Source organism: Sus scrofa, chromosome 1 (genome assembly GCF_000003025.6).
Source record: "Sus scrofa isolate TJ Tabasco breed Duroc chromosome 1, Sscrofa11.1, whole genome shotgun sequence".
NCBI lineage: Eukaryota > Metazoa > Chordata > Mammalia > Artiodactyla > Suidae > Sus > Sus scrofa.
Genome location: NC_010443.5, coordinates 264,048,173 through 264,076,064, shown reverse-complemented (window position 1 = coordinate 264,076,064; position 27,892 = coordinate 264,048,173). Strand labels below are relative to the sequence as shown.

General features: G+C 39.2%; 1 protein-coding gene across 3 annotated transcripts in view; it reads left to right on the top strand.

Moving 5' to 3' along the window:
* STRBP (spermatid perinuclear RNA binding protein) overlaps nt 1-27,892 on the top strand; it is a 165,774-nt gene that overhangs the window by 119,844 nt on the left and 18,038 nt on the right. For 2 of the 3 annotated variants that reach the window (XM_021074603.1, XM_021074611.1), the window contains exons 11-17: nt 1,308-1,400; nt 1,839-2,038; nt 12,059-12,217; nt 15,826-15,960; nt 16,163-16,303; nt 19,153-19,276; nt 23,775-23,819. In XM_021074603.1, the coding sequence (XP_020930262.1) occupies nt 1,308-1,400; nt 1,839-2,038; nt 12,059-12,217; nt 15,826-15,960; nt 16,163-16,303; nt 19,153-19,276; nt 23,775-23,819 (897 nt within the window). Of the gene's footprint in view, nt 1-1,307; nt 1,401-1,838; nt 2,039-12,058; nt 12,218-15,825; nt 15,961-16,162; nt 16,304-19,152; nt 19,277-23,774; nt 23,820-26,409; nt 27,371-27,892 lie in introns of those variants that run through there. The other variant, XM_021074606.1, reaches the window with a different exon arrangement.

Below are 27,892 nucleotides of genomic sequence, written 5' to 3'. Positions count from 1 at the left end.
TATTAACTAGAGGCTTTATCTAAGAAATCGATTAATACTAGTTAAGTTAGTAATGTTCCATACCCATTATGTTGTTTCTAAGTCTCATAATTACATAGTTTATAAGATACATGACAATGAGAAAATATCTTTGACCTTCATTAAGCACTAAGGAAACACAAGATCTCTCTATGTGAAATAGGCAATGACAGAATACTGCATATGACACTTTGTATTTCTCATACCATAGAAACTCTTTTAGAAAGTTGAGGTGAGAGAGAAGCTGAAGAAAACTTCATGGGGAAGATGAACTGTAAATAAAATCTTGCATAGGAATCTGAACAGGCAGACAGAGGAGTATTTTGTGATGTGAGAAGTAGATTTCCAAAAGCATAAGATGAAAAAATTATAGTTGATTTTAATGTTGTGTTGCTTTATACTCTATAGCAGAGTGACCTAGTCATACACATATATACATTATTTTTCTCATATTCTTTTCCATCATGTTTTATCACAAGAGATTGGGTGTAGTTCCCACTGTGCTATACGGTAGGACCTCATTGCTTATCCATTCTAAATGTAATAGTTTGAGAAAGGTAAATACCATATGATGTCACTTATATATAGAAGTGAAAATATGATACAAGTGAACCTATCTGTAGATCAGAAACATGCTCATAGACGTGGAGAACAGACTTGTGGTTGCCAAGGGGGGAAGGAGAGGGAGTGGGATGGACTGGGAGTTTACGTTTTTTATTTTTTTATTTAAAATTTTTTTTTGTCTTTTTGCCATTTCTTGGGCCGCTCCCGCGGCATATGGAGGTTCCCAGGCTAGGGGTTGAATTGGAGCTGTAGCCGCCGGCCTATGCCAGAGCCACAGCAACGCAGGATCCAAGCCGAGTCTGTAATCTACACCACAGCTCACAGCAACGCCGGATCCTTAACCCACTGAGCAAGGCCAGGGATCGAACCCGCAACCTCATGGTTCCTAGTCGGATTCGTTAACCACTGTGCCACGACGGGAACTCCCTCTTTCCAGACTTTTTTTGTTTTTGTGTATGCAGATGTGAATATATGCATAGATATTTCCATGTGTCTGTATGAATAAATGGGAAAATAGTTATAAAAAAGGATAATATTATTTTATAAAGATTCACATAAAAAATCTTTTCTACTACAAGATTATAAGTATTTAATTGAGCAGTGGAAGAATCTTATGGTCCTTGTAATTCCTAAGATTTTTCCTTCTTAAACATATTATATTCATTTGGTGGAGTAAGTAGAATCATTGTTTTGACTGATAATGCATCTCTTATAAATTTTTGTAGGTGCTGGGTCTTCAGCTCTGAAGAGACCATTTGAAGATGGATTAGGGGATGATAAAGATCCCAATAAGAAGATGAAACGAAACTTAAGGAAAAGTGTGTAAAATATTTATTCTTACAGATATGAACTAGAAAGGATTTGTAATCTTAGGAAAATAAAAAGTGAAGAATTTGATTTGAAGTGGAGTTTTAAGAATAAATCTTGACTGAGAAATTGATTGAATAACTTCTTTTGTTTCCAAGCTTCATTGGCTTAAGCTATATTAATATTGAAAAACTAAAATTAATATATAGCTATAATAATGCATATTACTTTTATAGTGACATTAGCATAATTATTTAAGAAGTAATTTTAAAATTATCATAAAGTGAAGTTAATTTATGTCTGCATTTTGAAATTCTTATTTTTTTTTTTAAAACCTGAATGGTTACTAGGAACCATTCAGAAACATTGTAGGTTACTAGGAACCTACAAACATATAGATTTAAGTAAAATGTTTTAAATTCTGATCTTATTCCTATTTCTCTCAACAGTTCTGGATAGTAAAGCAATAGACCTTATGAATGCATTAATGAGGCTAAATCAGATCAGGCCTGGGCTTCAGTATAAACTCTTATCTCAGTCTGGTCCTGTTCACGCCCCAGTTTTCACAATGTCTGTAGATGTGGATGGTACAACATATGAAGCCTCAGGGCCATCCAAGAAAACAGCAAAACTTCACGTAGCAGTGAAGGTACAGTATTTCTTTTATTTAGCAGTGCTTTCTTATTTTATATTGTAAGTAGGATGCTTGTTTTTCTATGGTAAATTAACAGAATTTTTCAAGATATTGATGACAGTAGCAGACTTTTCTTACCGTTGGATCACAAAACCTTGCTTTTCTTTGATTGTAAAATAATGTGTGTTAATTATACAAAATTTGCAGAATACAGAAAAAAAGAAAAATAAAAACTATCAGTTGCTTATCTCTGAAGTAGTTAATATTTGTATGTAGTTGTTTATTGCAGTCTTTTTCTGTTGGTTACATTGAGCTCAGTGTATATAATTCTGTCCTCTGATTTTTTTTTTTTTTTTTTTTTTTTGACTTTTCTAGGGTTGCATCCACAGCATGTGGAGGTTCCCAGGTTAGAGGTCTAATCGGAGCTGTAGCCGCCGGCCTACACCAGAGGCACAGCAACGTGGGATCCGAGCCACATCTGCGACCTACACCACAGCTCACGGCAATGCTGGATCCTTAACCCACTGAGAGAGGAGGCCAGGGATCGAACCCGCAACCTCATGGTTCCTAGTTGGATTTGTTAAACACTGAGCCACGATGGGAACTCTTTTTTTTTTTTTTTTTTTTTTAAATTTAACATGTCATCAGTGTTTTTCCATGTTATTAAAATTTTCATAAATAATTTTTATATTTTTACTGTTTTTATTTTTATTTTTATTTTTTTTTCCTTGTCTTTTGTCTTTTCAGGGCCGCATTCACAGCATATGGAGGTTCCCAGGCTGGGGGTCTTATCCGAGCTACAGCTGCCAGCCTACACCACAGCCACAGCAACATGAGATCCAAGCCGCGTCTGCGACCTACACCATAGCTCACGGCAGCACTGGATCCTTAACCCTACTGATCGAGGCCAGGGATTGAACCTGCAACCTTATGGTTCCTAGTTGGATTCGTTTCTGCTGCGCCATGACGGAACTCCCATAAATACTATTTAATTGTTGTATGATTAACATGATATAGATGTACTGTTACATATTTAAACATTTCCCTGTCATTGGATATTTAGCTGTTTACAGATTTTTCCCATTGTAAGTAATTTTATTGATTATCTTTTTGCATATGGTGCCTTTTCTGTATTTCAGAATATTTCTGTAGAGAATAAGGTCCAGGATTGAACCAGCCAATCATGCATATAGGTTTGTAGAAAATTCCTAAATATTGGAATCTCTCCATGAGTACATTTGACCTCTTACAGACAACTGCAAAGATGTCAAAGATCACATAGATGGAAGATCACTTTTCATTTAAGAAAAGTTCTGTTATGTAACAGTACGGAATAAGATGTAATTGGTCTGTTTTCATAACTATTCCGGTTTGCAAGTAGTATTAATGTAGATGCAAACATTGTCCTAGATGATAAGGATACAGCAGTGAACAAAACAAAGTCTTTGGCCTCCTGGAGCTTTCATTTTAGGAGAGTAGGATGGGGAGAAAAACAACAGATATATAAATGGATCAGTTACTTGTCAGGTAGTAATATGCACAATGCAGAAAAATAATAACTAAGCTGTAAATTATACAGCAGTATATTGTGTTTGTGTTGTTTACAAAAGGGTTACTTCTAAGTATGTTGAAATAGTATGTATTTATTTTTTAATGAATTTTATTATATTTATAGGTGTATGAAATAGTATGAATTTAAAAGAAAACCAAGAATGAGGGAAAAAGTGAATTTAGGAATAAGCCTAAAAATTCAATTTAATGATGTAGGTAAAATATACTGAGAATGAGTCACTAATTTAGATTTAAGTTTTCTAGCATCTGACACAAAAAGCTTGTGAAATGTCGATATCAATATGCATTCACTGTCTATGACCTAAGAACAAATGGTTGATTCTGAGTGTTAGAGTTTTAGTATTGAGGTCAGGTGGGCATTTGCCTTGCATAGGTCCTCAGTAAAAGGAGTAAAAGGGATAGCATGAAGCTGTGATATCTTTTAAAGGCATCTCTGATACATTGAAAGTTTGTGGATTGTTTCTCTAGTAGCCTCATAGCAAGTTTCAATCAGTAAAATTTGGGGGAGTTGAGAGAGTGGCAAATTTTGCATTATGGCAAGATTTAGATGCTGTTTGTTCTCATAATAACCATTAACATTTTGGTATGTATTTTCCTAAGCCTTTTTAAAAAAAGAAACAAAAAACCTAACGATTCTAAAATCCAAAAAGGACAGAAAATGAAAAATACTTCCCTAAGTTTGATGCAGACTCACTTGATGAGAAAACCTAGCCTCAAATGATATAGGTCTGTTTGTAGTCTTTATTATTACATTTAGTGTGAATATTTTATGTTTCTTTGCACAACGTGGGTAGCACCTGAGAACCCACTGGGGATTTGGAAAAAATATGGAAAATGTATTATAAAGCTTTCTGAACTTTGAACCATTATGAGTTCAAAATATTCTGGCACCAAGGGTTTCAGATAAGGAATGGTGGGAAGTACATACTATTTATACAAAATGTATGTTTCAGTTAGCATCATGTTTTTCTTGTTCATCTAAAAATGTGAGTTTTTTTTTTAATAGTTACCACAAGGATTTCTTTCATTTTTAGTGATGGTCTAATATTTTATTATCATCAGTCTATCATCATCAATTTGGATTTAGATGCCTTCAGTTTTTTTTTTTTTTTTTTTTTGAGAGTTGCAACGTTTATTTCAGGTTCTGAGCTTTACATGTTTTTGAACTAGTTTGATTTATCTTTTAAGATACATTCTAGAGATAGAATGACTAGGTCAAGAAGAAAGCACATTTGAATGATCTATTAATTCATTAAACTTATGTTAGGATTCCTATTATAGGTCAGCCATATATTGCCAAATTGCCATCCATAAAGGTTATATCACGTTATAGATTCTGTTTATAAATGAGTTTTGGAGAGTGTTTTATATCCAACATGTAATTTTTTCTTTCTTTTTTTTTTTTTTGCTTTTTAGGGCCACCCTCGTGGCATATGGAAGTTCCCAGGCTAGGGGTCAAATCGGAGCTATAGCTGCCAGCTTACACCACAGCCACAGCATTGCTGAATCCAAGCCATGTCTGTGACCTATACCACAGCTCACGGCAGCACTGGGTCTCTGACCTAATGAGCGAGACCAGGGATTTAATCCTCATCCTTATGGATACTAGTTGGATTCATTTATGCTGCGCCACAACAGGAATTCCCCCAACATGTATTTTTGAAAGAGGATCCCATTGAATGAAAGTCCTAGCATCCCCTATTCAGTAGCTTGGTGTAGAGGGTAGAGGTCTGTACCTGTTAAGAACAGAGGAAAAAGAAATCCATTCCTGCCTGAGAAGCCTGGCCGCCCAGCCGCAGGTACCCTAAAATGATGGAGATTAGTGGCTAGGCTAAGCTTCCCTTTCCTCCTCCAGTCTTTTTTCTGGCCAGACCCTCACAAAGGATACTTTTAAGGACATAATCAACCATATTCCATGAAAAGAATCTTAGTCATTGTGGGGAAAAGATTAGCTGAAGGGGACAAGGGGTTAAGCCCCTGAGAGGCTCTCTGTCATATAGAAGCTGGGACTATGAGTTTCTTCTGAGTGGAGAGCCATGGCTTAAGGTGTGTTACATCTTTTCTTTTCCTTTCTTTCTTTCTTTTTTTTTTTTTTTTTTTTTTTTTTTTTTGTCTTTTTTTTTTTTTTTTTTTTTTTTTTTTTTTGTTTTTTTTCTTTTTTTTTTTTTTTTTTTTTTTTTTTTTTTTTTTTTTTTTTGTTGTTGTTGTTGTTGTTGCTATTTCTTGGGCCGCTCCCGCGGCACATGGAGGTTCCCAGGCTAGGGGTTGAATCAGAGCTGCAGCCACCGGCCTACACCAGAGGCACAGCAACGCGGGATCCGAGCCGCGTCTGCGACCTACACCACAGCTCACGGCAACGCCGGATCGTTAACCCACTGAGCAAGGGCAGGGACCGAACCCGCAACCTCATGGTTCCTAGTCGGATTCGTTAACCACTGCGCCACGACGGGAACTCCCTTTTTGTCTTTTTAAGGCCACACCCCATGCATATGGAGGTTCCCAGGTTAGGGGTCCAATTGGAACTGTAGCCACTGGCCTACGCCAGAGCCACAGCAACGCAGGATCCAAGCCATGTCTGTGATCTACACCACAGCTCAGGGCAACACTAGATTCTTAACCCATTGAGCGAGGCCAGGGATCAAACCCCTGTCCTCATGGATGCTAGTTGAGTTCGCTGACTGCTGAGCCAGGACGGGATCTCTGTGTTTCATGTTTTCACTCTTGGCCTCTCATCTTTGAGGGTATCAACTTTCTCAGCCTCAAGCCCCATCTAGGAGAAAATGGGCATGGTTACCCTAGATTTTTCATTCACATTTTTTTTTCCAGAAATCATTTTGTGATTTTTTTCCACTCAGTTGATGTGTTTATTAGGTTTGATTTGTTTGCTAGATATTGAAAACTCTCATTTTCTTTAGTATGCCAGTCTTTTTGGCATCAAGATTGATTCCAAGTGAACTAGTTCTAGAGGTCTGAAAACTCTGTACTTTCTTCTTTTTTCCTTTATAGGACTGCACCTGCAGCATATAGATATTCCCGGGTCTAGGGTTCCATTTGGAGCTGCAGCTGCCAGCCTATGACCACAACAACACAGGATCTGAGCTGTGTCTGCGACCTGATCTGAGCTGTGTCTGCGACCTACGCCACAGCTCACGGCAACTCCATGTCCTTAACCCACTGAGCAAGGCCAGGGATCGAACCCGCATCCTCATGGATCCTAGTTGGGTTCTTAACCCCCTGAGCCACAGCAGGAACTCCCATACACTTTTCTTTTTACTTCTGTAGCTTACGTTAGTTAATAACCTTAGAATAAGTGTTTATAGAAAAATGACTTACTTTGAAATTTTTTGTTAGTTGTGCTGCATTGCAGTACACTTGGAATATCCTTGGAGATTATCCATCCATTATATAAACTGTTTATAAAAGTATTGAAGTATGCTGCTACATAACAAGTGAATCTGATATGTGAGAAAAGGGCAGAGAGAAGTGGGCATAAATAATTCACATTAGACTGTTTTAACTGTATTAAATTGGGAAAGCTGCATGCCTTTAGTTTTTATTGGAGTAAACAAATCAGTTTTCTTTGGGGTTCTTGGTTTTTGACTTGCATCCTGTGTTGACTTGCAGCTGGTGTTAACCTCAGACTGATAACTGTTCTTTGAGAGTTGAGATTTCTCAGGGAGAGCATATTTGCAGGACTCAGGCATTTCTTTACAAATCTTGGCAAGGATGTAACCAAATGGTGTTAGTGTACTTAGTGTGAAGTACTACCTGAGTACTTTTAGAACTTAAGATGTTAAAGAAGTGTTCCTGGCCTTACTCACAATGAATGCAAGGAATTTATTTCCAGTTTGAAATGTTCAGCAGATTGTCAGGTTCTCCATATGAATTGGGTGAATTAATTTCAAGTTCTGTTGGTATAGAATTCTACATACACCCATTTTTTTGTTTAGAGTAATACTATTTTATTTATATTGACAAAGTCTTTTATACAGGATGCCATTGTTTATAAAGACTAGTGTCTGGCTTCTTATTTTCATAGCTACCCATAACAGTTTTTTGAGACACCTATTAAATATAGTTGTGATTATAATGAAATATGCCATTGCTTTTACACTCCAGCAATTTAAGACATTGATCAACCACTGTAACAAATGCAAGGATCTTTAGGAACCTAGCTCTATATCTTCTGATATAAACCTTTAAATCAATAAGTGACAATGCAGTGTCAGCCTGTTTGAAAGAGGCTTATAAAAGTGCTAGTGAACGTATTTTTTTTTACAAACATCTAAAAAGCAGTTTAACCTGGAAGGAGAAGTTAAAAGGTGGGCAAACATACATATACAAACTGTTCTGAAAACTGTATTTTTAAAAAGATGAGAAATTCTAGGCATGAATGGATATATAAGAAGAATGAACATTGGGGAAAACTATAAAGTCATCAAGCCTTGAGAGGCAGGGTTGGAGATACAAACATGATCTTGTTCCTGGCTCACTTACTTAGTAGTAGAAAAACCTAGACACTGAATCTTTTCTTTCAAGACTCAGTTAAGGTGTAAGTTGAAAGCCAGAGAGATGCCTAATAAAAGCTTCAGATGTCATTAGCAGGCAGGTTGGCTCCAAGGGTAAAGAAACTTCTTGAGTTCCTTTTTGTGCTAATTTCCCCTATTGGATTGAGTCATAGAATTTAGAGGTCAGTTGATGAATCTTCCTGTTTTGCAGATTGGATAATTGAAGACCAGAGGAGGAATAAAGGGGTTAGGCCATCATGTCCTTTTCCTTTGTACTTTTCACAGTGTGCTATTTTACTTTCCCCACCACCTCAGTGGTGGAACTTGACTCTAGGGTTTCTCTGCTTCTCATCTGCAAATTAAATGAACCCAGAGTAGCCTCAGGTTTATATTTCTGTCATTCTTTATTTATTTTTATTTTTGTTTTCCCAGGCTAGGGGTGGATTCAGAGCTACAGCTTCCAGCCTTCGCCATAGCCAGTGCAGCGCAGGATCTGAGCCACGTCTGTGCACAGCTCATGGCAGTGCTGGATCCTCAACCCACTGAGCGAGACCAGGGATCAAACCCATAACCTTATGGTTATTAGTCGGATTTGTTTCTGCTGTGCCACCACAGGCACTCCCCATCCTTTATTTATTTAATGATTTTATTTTTTCCATTATAGTTGGCTTACAGTGTTTTGTCAGTTTTCTACTGTACAGCAAAGTGACCCAGTCTCTCTTTCTCTCTCTCTCACACACACACACACATATTCTTTTTTCTCACATTATCCTCCATCATGCTCTATCACAAGTGAGTAGGTATAGTTCCCAGCGCTATACAGCAGGATCTCATTGCTTTAACATTCCAAATGCAATAGTTTACATCTATTAATCCCAAACTCCCAGTCCATCCCACTCCCCCCCCCCGCAAGCAAAAATCTGTTTTCCAAGTCCATGAGTTTCTTTTCTGTGGAAAGGTTTATTTCTGCCATATATTAGATTCCAGGTATAAGTGATAGCATATGGTTCTCTTTCTAACTTACTTCATTCTGTGAGAGTCTCTAGTTCCATCCATGTTGCTGCAAACAGCATTATTTTTTTCCTTTTTATGGCTCAGTAGCATTCCATTGTGTATATATACCACATCTTCTTAATCCATTCATCTGTTAATGGACGTTTAGGTTGTTTCCATGTCTTGGCTATTGTGAATAGTGCTGCAATGAACACACAGGTGTATGTGTCTTTTTCAAGCAACGTTTTTCTCCTTTGTTCCTTTCTTTTTTTGGTTGGATGATTTCCGCTTATTTTATGCTTGTGTACTTTTCTTTTTAGTTTTTGTGAATGTAATGTTTGGTTGTTCTGTTTTTTAAGTAAGTTAACCTTATGTCTGCTTGCTTTAGCCTGATAGTCTTATAAGCTCAAACACACTATTAGAAAGAAAAGAGTCTAGATTTTCTTGCTTTCCTTCCCCATGTTCCATGTTTTTGAAATCTTTTTTAAACATCTTCATGTGTGTCCTTTTGCTGTTCCTTGTGTTTATCGTCACTTTTACAATAGGTTTTCGTAAAATAGGTTTTTGTTCCATTTTAGATCTGTATACTGGCTTATTTAAGTGATTGCTTTCCAATCGTAGTTTCCTCCATCCTGTTTCTTCTTACTTTTTTTTTTTATTTAGAGAAGTCCTTTCAGTATTTCTTTTAGAAAGGGTTTAGTATTGCTGTACTCTTTTAGCTCCTGTTTGTTGGAGAAATTCTTTATTTCCCCTTCTTTTTTAAATGATATCTTTGTTGGGTAGAGTATTCTAGGCTACAGATTTTTCCCTTTTAGAGCTTTGAATATATCTTGCCTGGCCTGTGGTGTTTCTGTAGAGAAATCAGCTGATAGCCTTATGTGGGTTCCCTTATGATTAACACTCTGTGCTTCTTTTGCTGCCTTTAGAATCCTCTCTTTTAACTTTTGCCATTTTTATTATAATATGTCTTGGTGTGGGCCTGTTTGGGTTCAACTTGTTTTGGGCCCTTTGTGCTTTCTATATCTTGATATCTGTTTTCTTTAGACTTGGAAAATTTTCAGCCATAATTTCTTGAAATATATTTTCAATCCCCTTTTCTTGTTCTTCTCCTTCTGAAACTCCTATTATGCATCGATTGGGCTGCTTTATATTATCCCATAGATCTCCTATTGCTTTCATGTTTTTTTTCCCTTTGGTTGTTTTTGTCTGTTCTCCTGATTGGGTGATTTCCATTATTCTAGCTTCCAAGTCACTAATTTGTTGCTCTGCATTTTTCATTCCACTCCTTGGGGCCTTTTGCTCAGTTTGCATCCCTGCAAATGAATTTTTTAATTTTTCCACATTCCTCCTATATTTTCTAGTTCCTTTCTAAAGTAATCGTATTATTGTTCATATCTGCTCTTAATTCCTTGATATTCACCCTTAATCCCTTCAGTATTTTCCCTGTCTCCTTTTTGAACTCTGTGTCTATTAGACTGCACAGGTTTGCTTCATTGTTTCCTCTTTCAGGTGAATTCCCCTGTTCTTTTAACTGGGAATGATTCCTGAGCTCCTTCATTTTGCTTATATTTTTATTTTTTGTGAGTGTAGGGAAACCAAACTATAGTCGTGGAGGCCTATTTCTATGCAAGAGCACCCCTTTGTATTTTGTAGGAGGTTCTCTTTATTTTTGGTGTGGGAGTTTGGATATTTGCTCTCTCTCTCTTCTGTGTGATCAGGCTTTCATCCCTAGGGTGCTGAGTGTTTCCAGGGGAGAAGGAGGCAATGGGTAGGGCTAGTAGTCAGTGCCTAGTTGCTGGGATCTTGACAGTAGCAAGGACCTGCAGAAAGGTGGCACAAGCTACTCCCTACTTGCAGGGCCCTGGGAAGTGGTATTGAGCTCAGGCAGATTTAGGCGGTGCCTGGAGCATTTGGCAGTGGCAGTGGCAATGGCAGGGTGCGTGAGTCCCCAGGGGAATGAGAACAACAATGGGTGGTGTTCAGGTACAGTGCCCTCCTCTGTGGTGCCCTCTGAGGTGATTGGGGCCACGAGTGTTGCCTGTTCATGGACCCCTAGTGGTGGCAGGCCATGCCCATCTCTGGCGTCAGAGATAACTAGTGGTTTGCCATTGCCACCTGCAGTCCATGCAAGAGGCACCCTGTCCCACATAGCCCACGCAGGAGGTGCTGTAATAGCTGCTCCTAGTTGTAGGGTCCTGGGAAGTGACAGCGAGCATGTGTGGGTGCTGCCCGGAGCGTTTGGCAGTGGCGGCAGCAGTGCAGGTGTGTTCCCATGGGAGTGGGAGCAACAACGAGTGGGGCTCAGTTGCAGATTCCTTTTCTCTCTCTCTCTTTTTTTTTACCCAGTTATGTGGAGGGTTTTTTGTTCTTTTTGGAGGTTTAAGTTCTTCTGCCAGTTTTCAGTAGATGTTCTGTGCAAATCATTCTATACATAGATGTGGTCTTTTGATGTGTTTGTGGGGGTTACTCCTCCACCATCTTGATCAATCAGACTTCAAAGATGTGATCCATAAGAAAAAAAAATTGATAAATTTCAATTCATCAAAGCTAACAGCCTTTGCATTGGGAAAGAGCCCAGTGTCTGGACTCAATGAGGTTCAGGTTCTTTATGCCTCTGTGCAGAAGGAACTCAGAAAGAGACAAAGTGATTGACAAGAAGGAGATTAAGATAGGATACTTGTGAGAGATGCACGTGGGGAGGCAAGGAGGCTCTGCTATGGTTTTGACCCATCCTTTATTTAAACCTAATTAGTCTGAGGAGGCTTCCCCCTATTTTCCATGGTGACGCTATGGGATATAAAACTTGTTTAAGCAAGGATTTGCAGATTTAGCACCATCCTCCTCTTCCTGCAGGGTGTTTCGTGGATTCAGATGTTGTGGGTTTGGAACTGTTGTTCTCAATATTTCATCTGTTTTCTGTGGTGTCTGGTGTTTGAGTAAAATTGAATTGTACTTTGTACAGGTACTGCAAGCAATGGGATACCCAACGGGCTTTGATGCAGATATTGAATGTATGAGTTCTGATGAAAAATCAGATAATGAAGGCAAAAATGAAACAGTGTCTTCAAATTCAAGCAATAATACTGGAAATTCTACAACTGAAACCTCCAGTACCTTAGAGGTAAAATTATGTATTTTTTTCCCCCTTAGAAAGTAATGTATGTTCATCGTTGAATATTTGAGAGGTATGGAGAAGTATAAATGAGAAAAGCAAAAACGTATACAAAAATGTTTGTATTTCAGAGGCAGCCGTTATTAATATTTTGGTTTATTTCTATCCAGCCTTTTTTCTACAAGTATTTTTATGAAGGCAGTCATATTTTCATACAGTTTTCTTTCTTGTATTTTTCACTTAACTCTAAAAATAATCTGTAAACATAACCGTACACTGCACAATACATGAAGTACCTTAATTTGTTTTGTCTTTTTAGGGTCGCACCCGCAGCACATGGAGGGGTCAATTTGACCCCCAGGCTAGGGGTCAAATTGGAGCTGTAGCTGCTGGATCTGAAGCCACATCTGTGACCTACACCACACCTCACAACAACGCCGGATCCTTAACGCATTGCGCAAGGCCAGGGATAGAATCTGCGTCCTCATGGATGCTAGTCAGATTAATTTCTGCTGAAGGATGACGGGAACTCTGTGTGTCCCTTAATTTAACTAGCATTTCTCTTTCTTTGATCATGAGAGTTGCTTCTAGCATTTCACAGTTGTATTTATTTATGTCTTTTTGCCTTTTCTTGAGCTGCTCCCATGGCATATGGAGGTTCCCAGGCTGTGGTCTGATCAGAGCTGTAGCCACCGGCCTACGCCAGAGCCACAGCAACGTGGGATAGAAGCCGCGTCTGCGACCCACACCACAGCTCATGGCAATGCCAGATCCTTAACCCACTGAGCAAGGCCACGGATCGAACCCGAAACCTCATGGTTCCCAGTCGGATTCGTTAACCACTGCGCCACGACAGGAACTCCTAGCATTTCACAATTATAATATCAAGAGTGTCAGAATTCCTGTTGTGGCTTAGTGGTTAATGAATCCGACTAGGAACCATGGGGTTGTGGGTTCGATCCCTGGCCTTACTCAGCGGGTTGGGGATCTGGTGTTGCCGTGAGCTGTGGTGTGGGTCGCAGACGCGGCTCGGATCCTGCGTTGCTGTGGCTCTGGCGTAGGCCAGTGGCTACAGCTCCGATTTGACCCCTAGCCTGGGAACCTCCATATGCCGCGGGAGCAGCCTAAGAAAATGGCAAAAAGACAAAAAAAAAAAAAAAAAAAAAAAAAAGAGTGTCAACAATAACTGAAGAGTGAAAGGCAAAAAGGTCTAAAATGGGGGAAGTTTAAGGTTATTTGAAGTTTGTGCTAAGCTGTGGAGGGTCAGTGGGGTCATCATTGAGTTGGTCCAGCCATGAGGAGAGCTTAGCCCAATCTAGTATATTCTTTAGACTGTTAAGTCCTGAACTGTGACTTACTGTCACAGATAATGGAATGGAATAAAAATTCAAGTACCGAGTTTACACAGCTTATTTGGGAGTCCACGGAAAATTGTCTTTAAAGTAACAGCAAGAGCTTATATTGAATTTACAAAAATTAGTCCTTTGTAAGAGTGAGTATTTATCAAGGACTTAGTGGACTATACAGTTTTTCTATCTGTAAACCCCTTTAGTACCTGCTTAATGCTAGATGCTGCAGAAATTGTGTCCAGAGCCTTAAGATGCTCTCAGGATAGAAAGGCTAAAGACATGTGCATAACCAATTATGAGGTAATGTGATATGCACTGTGATTGCAAAATGAATATAACAGTATGAAATCTCAAAGGAGGACAGGATTATAAAATGTACATACATGTAAAATCAAAGGGAGTAAAATGTGAGTTTGAGTTAATGAGTAGGATTTTTCTATGTAGGGAGGAGGTGGAAAGAAGGCATTTGGGGCCAAGGAATAGGAGGTGTAGAAGTTGTGAAAGTAAATGTTGGAGAAGTACCAGCTGGGCCAGTATGGAGGGGACTGATGGGGGCCAAGGCCTGTGAAAGCCATGCCTGCCTCCTCCTCTGATATTGTGGAGGATAGAGGACATGGCACCTGGCTTCAGAGAGAACTGGTCATTCATAAATGGTAATCACAGGCAGGGCATGATGTTTTGCTAGCAGTGTTATAAATACTAAAAGAAAAAGAGCTAGTTAATTATGATGCTCAGATTGTTAAGTTCAAAGTGAATTAGTAAAGGAGAGAGCAGTGTAGGCTGAACTAATAGCAGTTATGAGAGTATACAATTACCTTTTAAAGATGGAGACCTGAAATTTGCCTTGAAATTTAAAAAATGTGGATTATAGAAACACAAGGAGTGACGTTTATTGCAAAAGACCCAGGAATGTTTATTAAACTTGTCTTTAAAAATTGTCCAGTGTTTCACTTTTATAGCATCAAGTACTTATTAGATCAGCATAAGAGTACCTTAAGAGAATCCTGCTGCCCCTTAAGTTTATATACATTAAAATTCTGCTATACATAGTAATTCCTTTTTTTCCAGCATTTCTTGAGCATTACTGTTACAGAATTATAGACATGATTTCTAACCTCAAAAAGTGCTCAATCTTTGGGTCTTTCTAAAATTATAGTTTTGTGGTATTGTGGTTTGTTTTTGGTGCTAGCCTCTCTCTTCATTTGTGTCTTCACACTCTTACATGAATTACTTCTCTTCCTCACCTCTAGTTTTACATGTCAGTTCTTTCTACCACTCGTAGATCCTAGTCTAATCTTGAATTCCCCCATATTTTAATCTTTCACCGGCTCCCCATTGTCCACGATAAAGTTGAAGCTCATTTGCAACATTTGAAGGCCTTTATGATTTGGTTCCATCAAGGGTGTTTCTAATCAGGTCCTGCCTTCCTCTCCCCACTCCTTTTTATAGCCAAATGGAACTTCTTGCCATTTCCCAAACAAACGTTCTGTCCATCTCTTGGGCCTTTGTGTGGTTCTTTCTTCTGTCCAGAATGCCCTTATCCTTCATTTCCTCCTTTTAAGGTCATGTTTGCATGTCATTTCCAGGAAAACTATCCTGTTTTCCCTAGAAAATGATTCCTTGTACTGTTTCCATAACATACATCTGCTCTATAATATATATTGTTTTACAGGGATTATATCACTTCTACATTCTAGCTCCTTGAGGGCAAGGATTGACTGCTTTTATTATTTTTAAATTTCCGAAGTCCTAATCTGTAGCTTACTGCTTTTACTGTAGGTACTCTTAAATCTCCTTAGACTGAGAAGTGTGTAGGCATATTTTCTTTTCCATCTCCCACATTCAAAGTTATTTTTTCCTAATTCTAAAGATGAAAAATAGTGAGTGCTTGGGTGTCACATGTATCTCAACTATTCTATCCATGTTGTTAGTCATTTACAGTATTTTTCTTAGATAATGAAACCCCAAATCAGATCCTGGAGTGCCATGTGATGGCAAGGCTACACTGCTCTTGACTTTGGTTCTATTGAGGCCGCCCTGCTTCAAAGACAGGCTGGCCCATGACTTACTGCGATGTTTACTGCTAGTGGAATTTCTGTACCTTTAAAGATATTTTGTCATTCATATAGAGAAGTGATCATGTGTCCTAGTCCCTAAATGCTTTAAAGTACAATTTTTGAGCCTCTTTTTCTGAAGAGATACAGTATAATTATATTAATAAAAAAAAACTAATACTCTAAAACTTTACTTGATTGAACCTCCTTTTAGGTAAGAACTCAGGGCCCTATCCTCACAGCAAGTGGCAAAAATCCCGTAATGGAGCTCAATGAAAAAAGAAGAGGTCTTAAGTATGAACTCATCTCGGAGACTGGTGGAAGCCATGACAAACGCTTTGTAATGGAGGTGTGTACCTAGATACGGGCCAACCTTATTTTTACCCTCAAAGACATAGGAAATCCTCAGCTTAGGCAAAAAAGTTTTAGACTGCATGAATTTTTGTGGCACTATTTGACTTTGGGTGTATTCTGCGTTGTGATACATTTAAAGTAAAACTACATAGAGGAGTGGCCTGGGATAATTGCGGTGTTTTGTGCTTGGTTTTTAGGTGGAAGTAGATGGACAGAAATTCAGAGGTGCAGGTCCAAATAAGAAAGTGGCAAAGGCAAGTGCAGCTTTAGCTGCCCTGGAGAAGCTGTTTTCTGGACCCAATGCAGCAAATAATAAGAAAAAGAAGATTATCCCTCAGGTATGAGCTAAGCATTAAACCTTTGAAAGATAATACCAGAATTAAATTTCTTTTCCTGTCTTTGTTCCACTTCAGCTTTTTCTGAAGTTACTTCTTTTTCTTCTATTTGGCAACATTTTCTTTGGATTTGTTCCTGAATAATAGAAATGTGATTAGTGTTTCACTGTCCTGTGGCCATTGCAGGCAAATTATATTAAAAAAGAGACCGCTAGCATTATTTGAGGGTTTTAGGTCACTCTTGATGAGGTGGAGTGTTGAAGAGTTGGAACTTTAATGGGATACTAGCATTTATAGTTTAGGGAAGCTGCCAGGAGTATTTGGGGCTTACTCTCATCAGAGTCTGCAGATGCTCCTCCGTTCATTTCTAGTTTTGTCCTTCTGTGTTATTTATTTTGGGTTTTCCTTTGAGGGCAGCACAGTAGAATTGGACCCTGTGTTGTTTCTGTTTGTTACCGAAATTGGGACTATCAGAGCTGCTGAAGGCCCAGAGTTGTAGCATGGATTGAAGTAAGGAAAGTTGGCCTCTTAATTGTGTGCTTTTGGTTAACTACTTCTTCCATCTATTCATTTACATTTGCAAAAATATTTTCTAGTCTTACACCACGTATATGATTGTGAAGGAAAAAGAGATACGTAACCAAGTCTAAGACATGTTCTGTCCCTCGTGGAGAGTACAGGTGTAATAATGTCGGAATAGATTATATGATAGGAAAAAATCAGGTAAAAATGTTTAGATTGATAGCAGGAAGCTTAGATTATTTAAGATTCTCTGTTAAACAGCAAATACAACGTCCATTATAAGAGGGTAGGGTCTCATTTTATAGATGAGAAAACACAATTTGAACACATTAAGATACTGCTTGTAGTATCTTACCTAATTGATGGTAAAGGCTCCCTTTGAAACCTGGTTCTTCTCCTTCCAAAGACCATGGGCATTCTGCTATTTCAATTTATGCCCCTTTTAGAAATTTGTGTTCATTTGAACTTCTTGCTTTTACTATAGTAAACACTGCTTGAATTCTAGGATTCAAAATATAAACAAAATAACTTTTTCTGAGAGGAAATACAAGTGTTCAGATCGCAGTGGTACACATGTAGAGAGAGGATAAATGGATTTTCTTTTCCTAAAATCTTCTAGAGTATGTCCTAAATTAGTAGATAATTGTTACCTTGTTTGTTTTGGTGTGTTTTTCATAGGTTACATCTTGTATTTGGTCAGTTAATTTCAGTGTTTAAAAAGCCTATGTACAGGTACTTAGGTAGTTAGGTTTGGTTCTAGGAGATGTGATCTCAGTTTGTGTGGAGTCACTGTGCTGCTGCCAGATTATTGCTTCCTGACTACATTTGACTAAGCTGTGTTTAAAAAAAAGTCTGCATGAAGTTCACTCATTTTTAGAAATTTTCCATACTTAAAAGCTATAAAACTCACGTGTTCAGTGTGCTTGACAGCCAAGAAACAGTCTATTTTGGATGTGTGGGTTGCATTTTTTTTCAGCCAAAAATAAAATGGCTGTCCTCTGTGCACAGTACATTCAACCTTGAGACTCTCTTCCACCCAGTCGCACTAGCGGTAGAGGCCCTCCTAGGTGGAAAAAAGATGATGATTTTTTAACGAGAGATAAAAGTGTATGTGCTCTGACTGTTTAAGCTGACATGTTGAATTTATCATACAATGATTTTGAGGCTCTGTACCTCCTTCCCTGCAGCTTGGTTATAGCAGGGAATATTGGTAGTTTCTTAAGCTTGAGCTTTTGTTGCATCTTTATATTAAAAAATATATATCATATTTAATTTAATACTAGGTATTTTCAGAGTTCCTGCTGTGGCACAGTGAGTTAAGAATCTGACTGTAATGTCTAAGGTCACTGTAGAGGTGTGGGTTCAATTCCCAGCCTGGTGCAGTGGGTTAAAGGATCTGGCTTTGCCACAGCTGCAGTGTAGATTGTAGTTGTGGTTCAGATTCAGTCCCTTGCCCCGGAACTTCCTTAGGCTGGTGGTGTGGCCATAAAATTAAAAGTAAAAAACAAAAAGCCCTTAGATATTTTATTAAAATTTCAGTTTTGGAAAGGGATGTTTTTAGCGGCCATATGTACTGTTGTTATGCTTTGTCTTACCTGTTCCACTTTTCAGAGTTTTAAAAGTATTTTCTCAGTTGCTGTTTCTACTCTGAAGTGAGGAAAACAAAGTGGGTATCATAATCCTTATATTATAATTAGGGGGAGATGCACATAGAGATCTTGCAGCTTCACTGGAGTCCCATGACGTTTTAGAGCAAGAGGGATTCATACATAAGCACGCATGCCTGCACACACACAGCAGAATTGCCTGATCTTTCTCAGATCTCAGTTACTTAGAGCAGAAATTGGCATCCATATCTTTGGTCTTCCTGTCTCAGTTCCTTTTCTTTTTTTTTTCTTTTTTTTTAAAAAACAAAACAAAACCCTCATTCAGGTTCACAGCTAATTTTAGGTGGTTAGTTGTGGTATTTTTTTAGGGGGGGGAGAATTCAGTGGATTTTCAACCTTGGTATCAAGTGTTTATAATTACTTTAGTCCTAAAATGATTTTGGATATAATTTGCTGAAATTTTTGTGTAGAAAATGAACTCTTTCTAGGTAACCCTCAAGTGGAAAGGAGAACTTATTTTCATACTTCTGTGTGCTAGCATATTCTCTGGAACAACTCTGTAAGGTAGATGACATTTCCATTTTACAGATGATAAATTGAAGGTTCAAGGTCATAGACAACTCATGTCATGTACAGTGTCAAGTTTCTCATAGAGGTTGTACATTACAGAGTTGATGCAATGATCTTATTTCTCTCAGTAATGAAATATGTTATTTTTAACAGGCAAAGGGTATTGTGAATACAGCTGTGTCTGCAGCAGTCCAAGCTGTTCGGGGCAGAGGAAGAGGAGCTCTGACAAGGGGAGCTTTTGTTGGGGCCACAGCTGCTCCTGGCTACATAGCTCCAGGTACACATAGTACAAACCTGTGAGATGCTTGCCTCATTTTCTGGGCCAGAGTTCCAAGAACAGCCTCTTCTTGATTTGCCAGGGATATATAGGGTCTCTGAAAACAGAATATGGGCATAGGGTGGGTGTGCACAGAAATTCAAAAGAAGAGAATCTGCAGAATGTTACAAGTTTTCTTCTGGAACCTGCTGAGAGACTAGAGGCCTTTTGGAGAGAGGTGACAGATGAGGAATTTTGCACTTGGTTGAGGGGACATATTTTGACAATGACCAAGTTCAGAGATATTTCACAGATGGGGTAGTTTGGATATCTGAGCAGCGTGTATTCGGTAGGGACATAGATGAGAGAGTGGGTGTAGCAGGTAAGAAATACAGCTGATAAGAGGCTACTTAATTGGAGTGAAGCCTGGCAATGTTAGCATTTCTTTAACTCATGTTAGGGAATCATCAAGGGCTAAAGAAATATAGAAAGAGAAAAGGGGGAACTTACTTATCCAGGGCCTAGTATATGTACCAGGTGCTTCCATGTACATGATTTCACTTAACGGTTTTTAATCTTCACAGTATTTCCTTAAGTAGAAATTATTTCCATTTTCCAGGTGAGAAAACTAAGCTAGCTCAGCGTGAGACATCTCGTAAACAGCAGAGCAAGGATTTGAATATAGGTGTTTGTAGTTCCAAAGTTTGTATTCTTTTTATCTCACCATGTGGCTTGAGGAAGATGGGGAAAGATGCCCTCTCTCTCCCTTCTGTTCTGACCCTTAGGTCATTTTAGCAGTAGCTGTACAGCCGTTTGGTTAAAAATAAAGTTCTCTATAGTATTTCAAGTATGGAATTTTGAACTCGACAAGTAAACCGCTTGTGGTCATTGATCAAGATGAAATTGTCAGAAAGATTGGGTCTTATTGAGTCTTTTTTTTGTGTAACACTCTCAAGAAGTTCACTTAGGTTGTGGAGTTTTTTCCGAGGAAAGAATTAGGATAAGCTGTTTGGGAAGTTCTGTGGATGATGGTGCCTTTGGAATAATGCTTCTAGAAGTTGATCACAGCAGGAGTATAGCTCAAAACTGTGTCATGTAGGCTGTCCTTGCTCATGCAAATCTCCTGCAGTATATGGTCTGAAGGTGAGACATTCTAATAGAATGCTGATGATTATAGACTGAGATGCTGTGATGAAGGAGCGGGCTTGGTGCTATGAGGAAACATAACAGAGAAACCTGGTCTAGTCTGTTGGGGCCTCAAAGACTTCCCTGAAGAAGTGACACTTGACGTGAGCTTTGAAGAACGAGTAGGAGTTAACTTGGAGAAGAGCGGCACACACAGAGGGAGTAGCGTGTCAGTGCCCTGGGGTGCTGGTGGGAGGGAAGTTAGGAGGAGGCCCCCTGTCTCTGGTGTGGAGGGCTGCTCCATCCCAGGCCTGGAGGCCTAGTGCAGCAGGAAGTCATGAGAAGGGTTCTTTCTAAGAGAAGTGATGAGATCAGTCTTTATTTGTAAAGATGGCTCTCTATAGTGAGGAACAGACAGAAGTGGGTATGACAGGACAAATTAGAAGGTTTTTATAAACTCAGAACCCAGACAAGAGGCAGTGGAGGTTCCTCCAGTGGGTGTAGGGAAGCAAATGGGTGGCAAAAGTGAACAGATTAAAGGAGAACTTCAGAAGCAAAATTGATGGGTTTAATGTGGAGAATGAAAAAGAGTGGGGTTTCAAGTGTCCCCCCCAGAATCTCTAGCTAGAAGTGGAGACAGAGGACACTGAAAGATAGCAGGAGGGGGACAATGGAAGGAGGAGGTTGGTTACAGTTTGATAGAATTTGTGTGTCCAGCATTGAGACATTTCTATGCATTTCACTATTTCCTTGGAAATTTAGTATTTTTTACCTAATGTCTTATTTAATGGAAGCAACTTTCATTAAACAATAGTAGGCAGGTTATTGAGGTGAACTCTCCTGCCTTTGGTGACATGATCATCCAGTTGTGTCCAGCTTCTGTGTCTTGGTATGTTTTCCTCACTCTCAAGTGGTCAGTAGCCATTGGCTAATGGTCATTGTGAGAGGAATTCTGTTGTCTGACTCTGCTCTGTAGTAGCTTCTCTCCTTCTTCGTTGTATTGACCTTGGTGAAAGGCCTGTCTCCTGAAGCTTTTAAAAAAGAAGTTGTTTTATAGCCTAAGGAAGTTTCAGATTAGGTCAGTTTAGATTATGAATAGGTTATATGCCATTTGCAGAATATATTTTGTGCAGAGGGACTGTAATAACTATTTTACATATATTAATTACTCTTGTCTGCCATCAGTTACTACAGAAGGCTCAGACAGGTTAAATAGGAAGTGCAATTCAAAGTTACCTTGCTAGGAATTTTCACTGTGGTGCAGTGGATTAAGAATCCAACTGCAGTGGCTTTGGTTGCCGTGGAGATGTGTGTTGGATCTCTGACCCGGTGCAGTGGGTTAAAGGATCTGGTGTTGCAGCACCTGGGGCATAGGTCAAAGCTGTGGCTTGGATTCAATCCCTGGCCCAGGAATTTCCATATGCTCTGGGTGAGGGTATTAAAAGAAAAACCAAAACCCCCCAAAAAAAGTCACCTTGCTAATGGGAGGTGATGTCAGGGGAGTTCCCGTCGTGACTCAGCAGTACTGAACCTAACTGGGATCCATGAGGATGTGGACTCGATTCCTGGCCTCACTCAGTAGGTTAAGGATGTGCTGTTGCTGTGAGCTGTGCTGTAGTTCACAGACGTGGCTCGGATCCTACATCGCTGTGGCTGTGGCTGGAAGCTGTAGCTTCGTTTTGACCCCTAGCCTGGGTACTTCCATATGCTGCATGTGGCCCTAAAAAGAACCCCCCTCAAAAAAAAGGTGAAGTCAGGGTGAGAAACACAGTGGCCATCTTAGTTGTAGTTACATCTCTTTAGGGAGGTTTTGGTAAAACCTTTAAAACTACAGCCTTAGCTAACCAGCTGCCCTTTCCTGGAATAGATTTGATATATAGCCTTCTTTTTTAGGGATTAATTTCTCTCTTGGCCTGTGATACTTTTCCTACTGATTATGTCCTGCTGCTCTTGATGGGCACTAAAAGACTAAGTTTTACTACCCCCAGTTTTATATGGTGTTAAGTATGGAATAAAAAGTGAAAATTTTTCTCTCTTAGGGAGAGGTTCAATTAGTTCCTAAAAGCGTTTTACTTGTCTAATGAACATTTGAGTGTTTAGTGTTAAGCAAGAGCTTTGGAACTGGGCATTCACAGATGATTAAGACATAGCGTCTGTCCCAGTGAATGCTTGGGGTCACGTGGGGTAGGAACAGACACTTGAGGAAGCACCGTGTAGTATGATGCAAGCTGTGACATGGGGTGGGCAAAGGAATGGACAGCAAGCCTGAGGGACTTTATAGAGGAGGTAGTATCTAAAGGATGAGTGCAGTTGGTCTTTTAGAGATGAAGAAGAAAAAAATCATTCCGACAGTAGAATGATTATAGAAAAAGTAAAAATAAAAAATAAAAAAATAAATAAATAAATAGTAAAGTAAAAATGCTTGATTTGTTTTGGGTTCACTGGCAAGGGCCCATCTAGATTTTGTGCCCTTGTTCTCTTTTAGAAACCAGAAGAGTTTCTAGAGATTTACCCAAGTGATTTAGTATTTATATTTTTAAAAGTCATTTTACTGAACTGTTAGATTGTCCTTTCTGTTAACGTAGTGTTTCTAATGCCTCCAACACTATAAAGTAGCTTGGAAGATCTCCCATTTTACAGATGAACTTGGCAGCTCAGAAGTTAAATATCTAGGGGCATGTAAGAAACTAGAGCGAGAACTAATTGGTTCAAAAACTTTTGTGTTCTTTGTACTTGTTTTTAGTGACAATATGAGCCTTTTGCATAGGCACCAGATACTAATGTCAGTTTTGCCAGAGTTTACTGAGAGACCCTGTGCTGGGGCCCTGGATTCAGATATTAAGACATGGATCTCACTCTATTTAATGCCTGATCTGTGGGCCCTCTAGTGTCATCTGAGGCTTCGGCCTGCTCTGTTACTGCTTTCTGCAAAGAGATTTAGTAATTTCTATTTTCCAACTTTGAGAAATTGGTAATTTGAGTGGTTCTCAGTATTCTTTTGTTGAGCAAATTATATTTAATGAGTGGTGACTGTATGCCAGACATTCTGCTGGGTTCAAGTGATGCAAAGATGTAAGAGTCTTGAGTCTCTGCCATTCTAGCGGGGAACACAGATGAGGAGTCAGTAATGATAATACAGTGTGGGAAGTGTAGTGAAACAAGATATTCTGGTAGGTCCGGGGGGGCCTGGTGAGGCCACAGTAAAAAGCTTCCACTTTACACAGACATGGAGGGGTTGGTAGATTAGGGCTGTCCTGGAAAGGACTCTCATTCGGCCAACATTCAGAAGAAGTTCTTAGGGCCCAAGGTGCCGGGCCAGGTGGTAACTTGTGAATGGGCCAGTGCTGACTGCCCCCTGTCCTGGACTGATGGGCTTTCTTCTTCTTTGCACCAGGCTATGGAACACCCTATGGTTACAGCACAGCTGCCCCTGCCTATGGTATGTACACCATCTTTCTGATTTCTCCTCTTAGCCACTCTGTCACAGCATCCAAAGCACAGTTTGTTTCTAGGGTTTCTTTAAATGAATTGGAGGATCTCAGACCTATTCATTCTAGTGACCCAACTTAAATTCCCTTCGAAAATGCCACAACCTTGTGGTTCTTGATTTGGTTGGAGTTGCTCTTCTCTCTGCTTTGCCTGATTGAGGGACTGCTTGTTCTAATTGCCTGTTTCTGACCATATTGAATTTAAATATTTTAAGTAGTTCTTCTTACAGCCAACTTACACTCCATTCAAAGGCTACTGAAGGGCCATCCCCAGTTTCTAGCGTAGCTGCCTGCTGGTTATATAGCTACATTTACGTTTCTGGTTTGAAACGGTGTGAACTGCAGGTGATTTGAGTTAGGGATAGGAAGTGCTCACTTCAAATTTGTGGCTGGCTGTCATCCTTTTCCATGAATTTTGCTCTAGAGGTGGAGTAAACAGGTCCTAGAGTGACGAGGGTGTGTCACCAGCAGTGTTACTGAAGTGTGTACTGCAGAGAGACGATATAGTACATGTGAGGAAATCAGAAGTAGTTCATCTGTCCCTACTGTCTTTAGAGCAGTAGCTCTAAAAAAAAAAAATAAAGGCAAATGCAGAAATGAACCTCAGTGGCCCTTTGGATAACTTTTGAATGAGGTTTATGTGGCAATGGAGGCAATAGGTTTGGAGTCAGTGATATGCTGTCTTAGACATTTTTCCTAACTCGGGTGCTACACGGTATAGAATCAGCCATCTCTAGGAGGTTTGTCCATGAGAGAAAAAGAGAGCATGTGTGTGTGCATACAGGCAAGAGAACGTGTGTGAGTACGAGAGTGTGCATGTGCACACAGGAGTGTGTTGCACCACTGCGACCCCAGGCTGGGTGTGCACACACTCAGAAGGGAAGGACCTTGACTGTATTGCTACTGGTGGCGTTCGTCCTCCACACAAGCCTGAGACCTTTCATTATGCTTTTTCTCTTCATGCATCAGCTTTTCCATTTTTGTTTGGATGAAAATTATGGGTCTTTAAGACACTGCTACATTGAAGCTTCATCTGATTTCACAACTGTATAGAAATAAGTAGAAAGTGGACAGTTTGACCACTTTCCCCATTAAGATAGTTTATGTCCTGGCAAGATGTGGAGAAGCTAGAAGGCTCATGCATTTGGGATGAGTTTGCGCTAAGGCGGAGTGTGGAGTGTGGAGTCTCTTCCTTCCCGAATGTCCCTCCGGCACACTCAGGTTTGGGCAGGGCCTCCCCTTAGTCCCCATGTCCTTAGATAGGGGTGATGAGGAACTGGGGATCAGTCAAGAACATGCCTCATGTAGAATTTCTTCTAGATGCAAAGCTCTCCAGCTCCTTTTGATTTGGCCATTTGCTTTTACCGTTCAGCCAACTGGATATCCTGACCACCTCATCCTTCCTGTGGATTCAGTCTGGTCAGTTTATCCGAATACATTTTGACTCACTAGACCCATCATAATATGACTTGGGTGAGAGCCCAAGCGTCTGCCTCGTAGGGCAGGTCCTTAAGTCTCTGTCTTCCTTTCAGACATGGCGAGTCCCATGTTCTGTTGTTGAGGTTTGCTAGAGCTTAATTTTTCCTGTTAAAATCCTGTGTATCTAGGCTGTAAGCTACATTCGCATTTTTTCTTCAATCTTTTTAATTTTTTTCTCTTGTTCTTCCCTTTCCTCTAACATTATACTTTCACCTTGTGGCCTCTGAGCCCCCTCTTCAGAAGGCTCCTCTCTTCCATGTGCCATATAACTGACTTCCAAAGCTGGTGAAATTTAATGCCCCCATTTTTCACATAAAAGATTTGGTTTTTCAATGTTACTGTGATGCCAACCTACTAAAACGATGCTTTATTTTGGCTGTAAGGTAAATATGTCTTTTGGCCTTTGTAAAGCTGTTGCATGTGGGGTAATTTCCCTCTGATCATCTGGTGCTCTCGAATACCTGCTGTTGCTGCTTTGTGATTTCTCCATAGGTTAAATATTAGAATAGAAATAAGGAGCATATTTCAAATCATGCTTGAGTATGCAGAAGTTTGCGAGGCCACAAGAACTCATTAATTACAAAATTAAGAAAGTAATTAATCTTTCCAGATTTGCCATGCCAATATTGGCAATAGCCATTAAGATAAACATCTGGTCACGACTCCAGTTGGAACTGTTGTTCTGTGGAGCCGAGGCCTGCGCAGAAAGCTGTGCCGTGAATCTTGACAATCCCTGTTTCTCCTGTAATATGTGATGTGCCAAATTGAGAGTCACTTTAGAATTTTAATCAATAGCATTGCTTTTGAGCAGCTCACTCAAATGAAATCACTTTGTGAATGTCATTCTTCCTATGATGCAGCCATCTTAATTTTGAATGGAAAATATTATCAAAATAATAAGAGTAATTTAAAGATTGTGGGCCTCTTCCAAAATGGTACATGTTAACTGACTAATCTGGAAAAGGTTAATGATAATTACTGTAAGATTTTTTTTTTCCTGAAATTTTTATTGGATTATTAAACTTATTTGGAGTCCTTCCGTTTTTTTTTTCCCCTCTGTAGGTTTACCCAAGAGAATGGTTCTGTTACCTGTTATGAAATTCCCAACATATCCTGTTCCCCACTACTCATTCTTTTAGCAAATGACAGAAGCTAATTCCTATTGAACAACAACAGTACATTCAGAATGTTAGAGAAAAAGCCTTTTTATCCTGCTTTCTTTGAACACATACTTGATCAAAATTATTTGTAAAAGAACATCTTTCCTACTTTTTGATTTTAACAAATGCAAATTTAGTTCTCTAAAACTTGAAAACAAACAACAAAAGAAACTAGTTCTGTGAAACGGTACCTCATTTCCGGAAAATAACTTATACCAGCCCTTCTGTTCTAGGGAAGTAAGTCTAGCAGTTCAAAGTTTAAGAGGAGTATCAGATTATGTAAAATTAAATTTGTGAAGGATGTATAGAGTCTCACACACTGATCACAAATAAACTGCTTTGTTGTAACACAGAGTACTGCCTGGTTCCTGACGCAGTCACTGATGCTTAGCTGAGGGATATGTGTTTGCCCCAGGGCACTTTAATTCGGGCTGTAGTTATTTTTTTTAACACAATAGAAACTTTTCATTTAAACTTTAACTTTGTAAATATTGAAGTGTGTAATTAAAGCCAATAAAATATGGGTTTGAATATTGTTTTAGCTTATTATTTTTGATATGTTTTGGTATCAAATTATAAATTGAAAACTAATAATAACTTTGCCCTAGAAACCCATTCATTTGTGAGCAAACTGATAAAACAAAGCCAAGGCGCTTGTTAGTTAGAGCCAGTCTCCTTACTCTGTAAGCCCTTTGTACTCCTGCCGTACAAGGGCATCCCTGTGATAAAGGTATATATTCTGTTATCTGAGCATTGCTTATTAAAATGATGGCACTACCCAGAGATGGGGAAGGAGGAATGTGATTATTTTAGTTTCCGAATTTCCAAGTTTTAAAAAGTAATAAATTAATCGGTCAATCACCCTCTCTTGTTCTTGTGGCCTTCTTCACTCTGTAAGATACTGTGTTCACTCCCTGGCTTTTTTCATGCAGATAGATCCTCTTCAATTAAATCAGAATCTAAAGCAGCAACAGGGTCCCCATAAAAACTTGCTCTTCGATTGTCCCAGTTCTTGTTGAGTGCTGCTGTGAAAAGTGACAGGTTTCAGCCATGGGTCAGCATTTATTTTTAAGACACCTGACTAAGCTGTTGAAAAATGATCAGTTAGTAACATTGTTCTGTTCTGTAAAGGGTACAGACCTAAGTCTTCCACTTGCATTCTCACCTTGTTTGGAGAGCCGATGATGTTACTAGAAGGTAATGGTTTCATTAAGGTACTCACCCCCATGAAGGCAACAGTGTGGTCCCATGTCGATATTTACCAGTCGCTGTGTCCTAGAAATGGACGTTTTTAGTATTCCTCTTGTTTCTTCAGTTCTGCCTTTTTTTTTTTTTTTTTTTGGAATTGAACAGTGCCCATTGTTGATAATGGGCTTCACCAAATA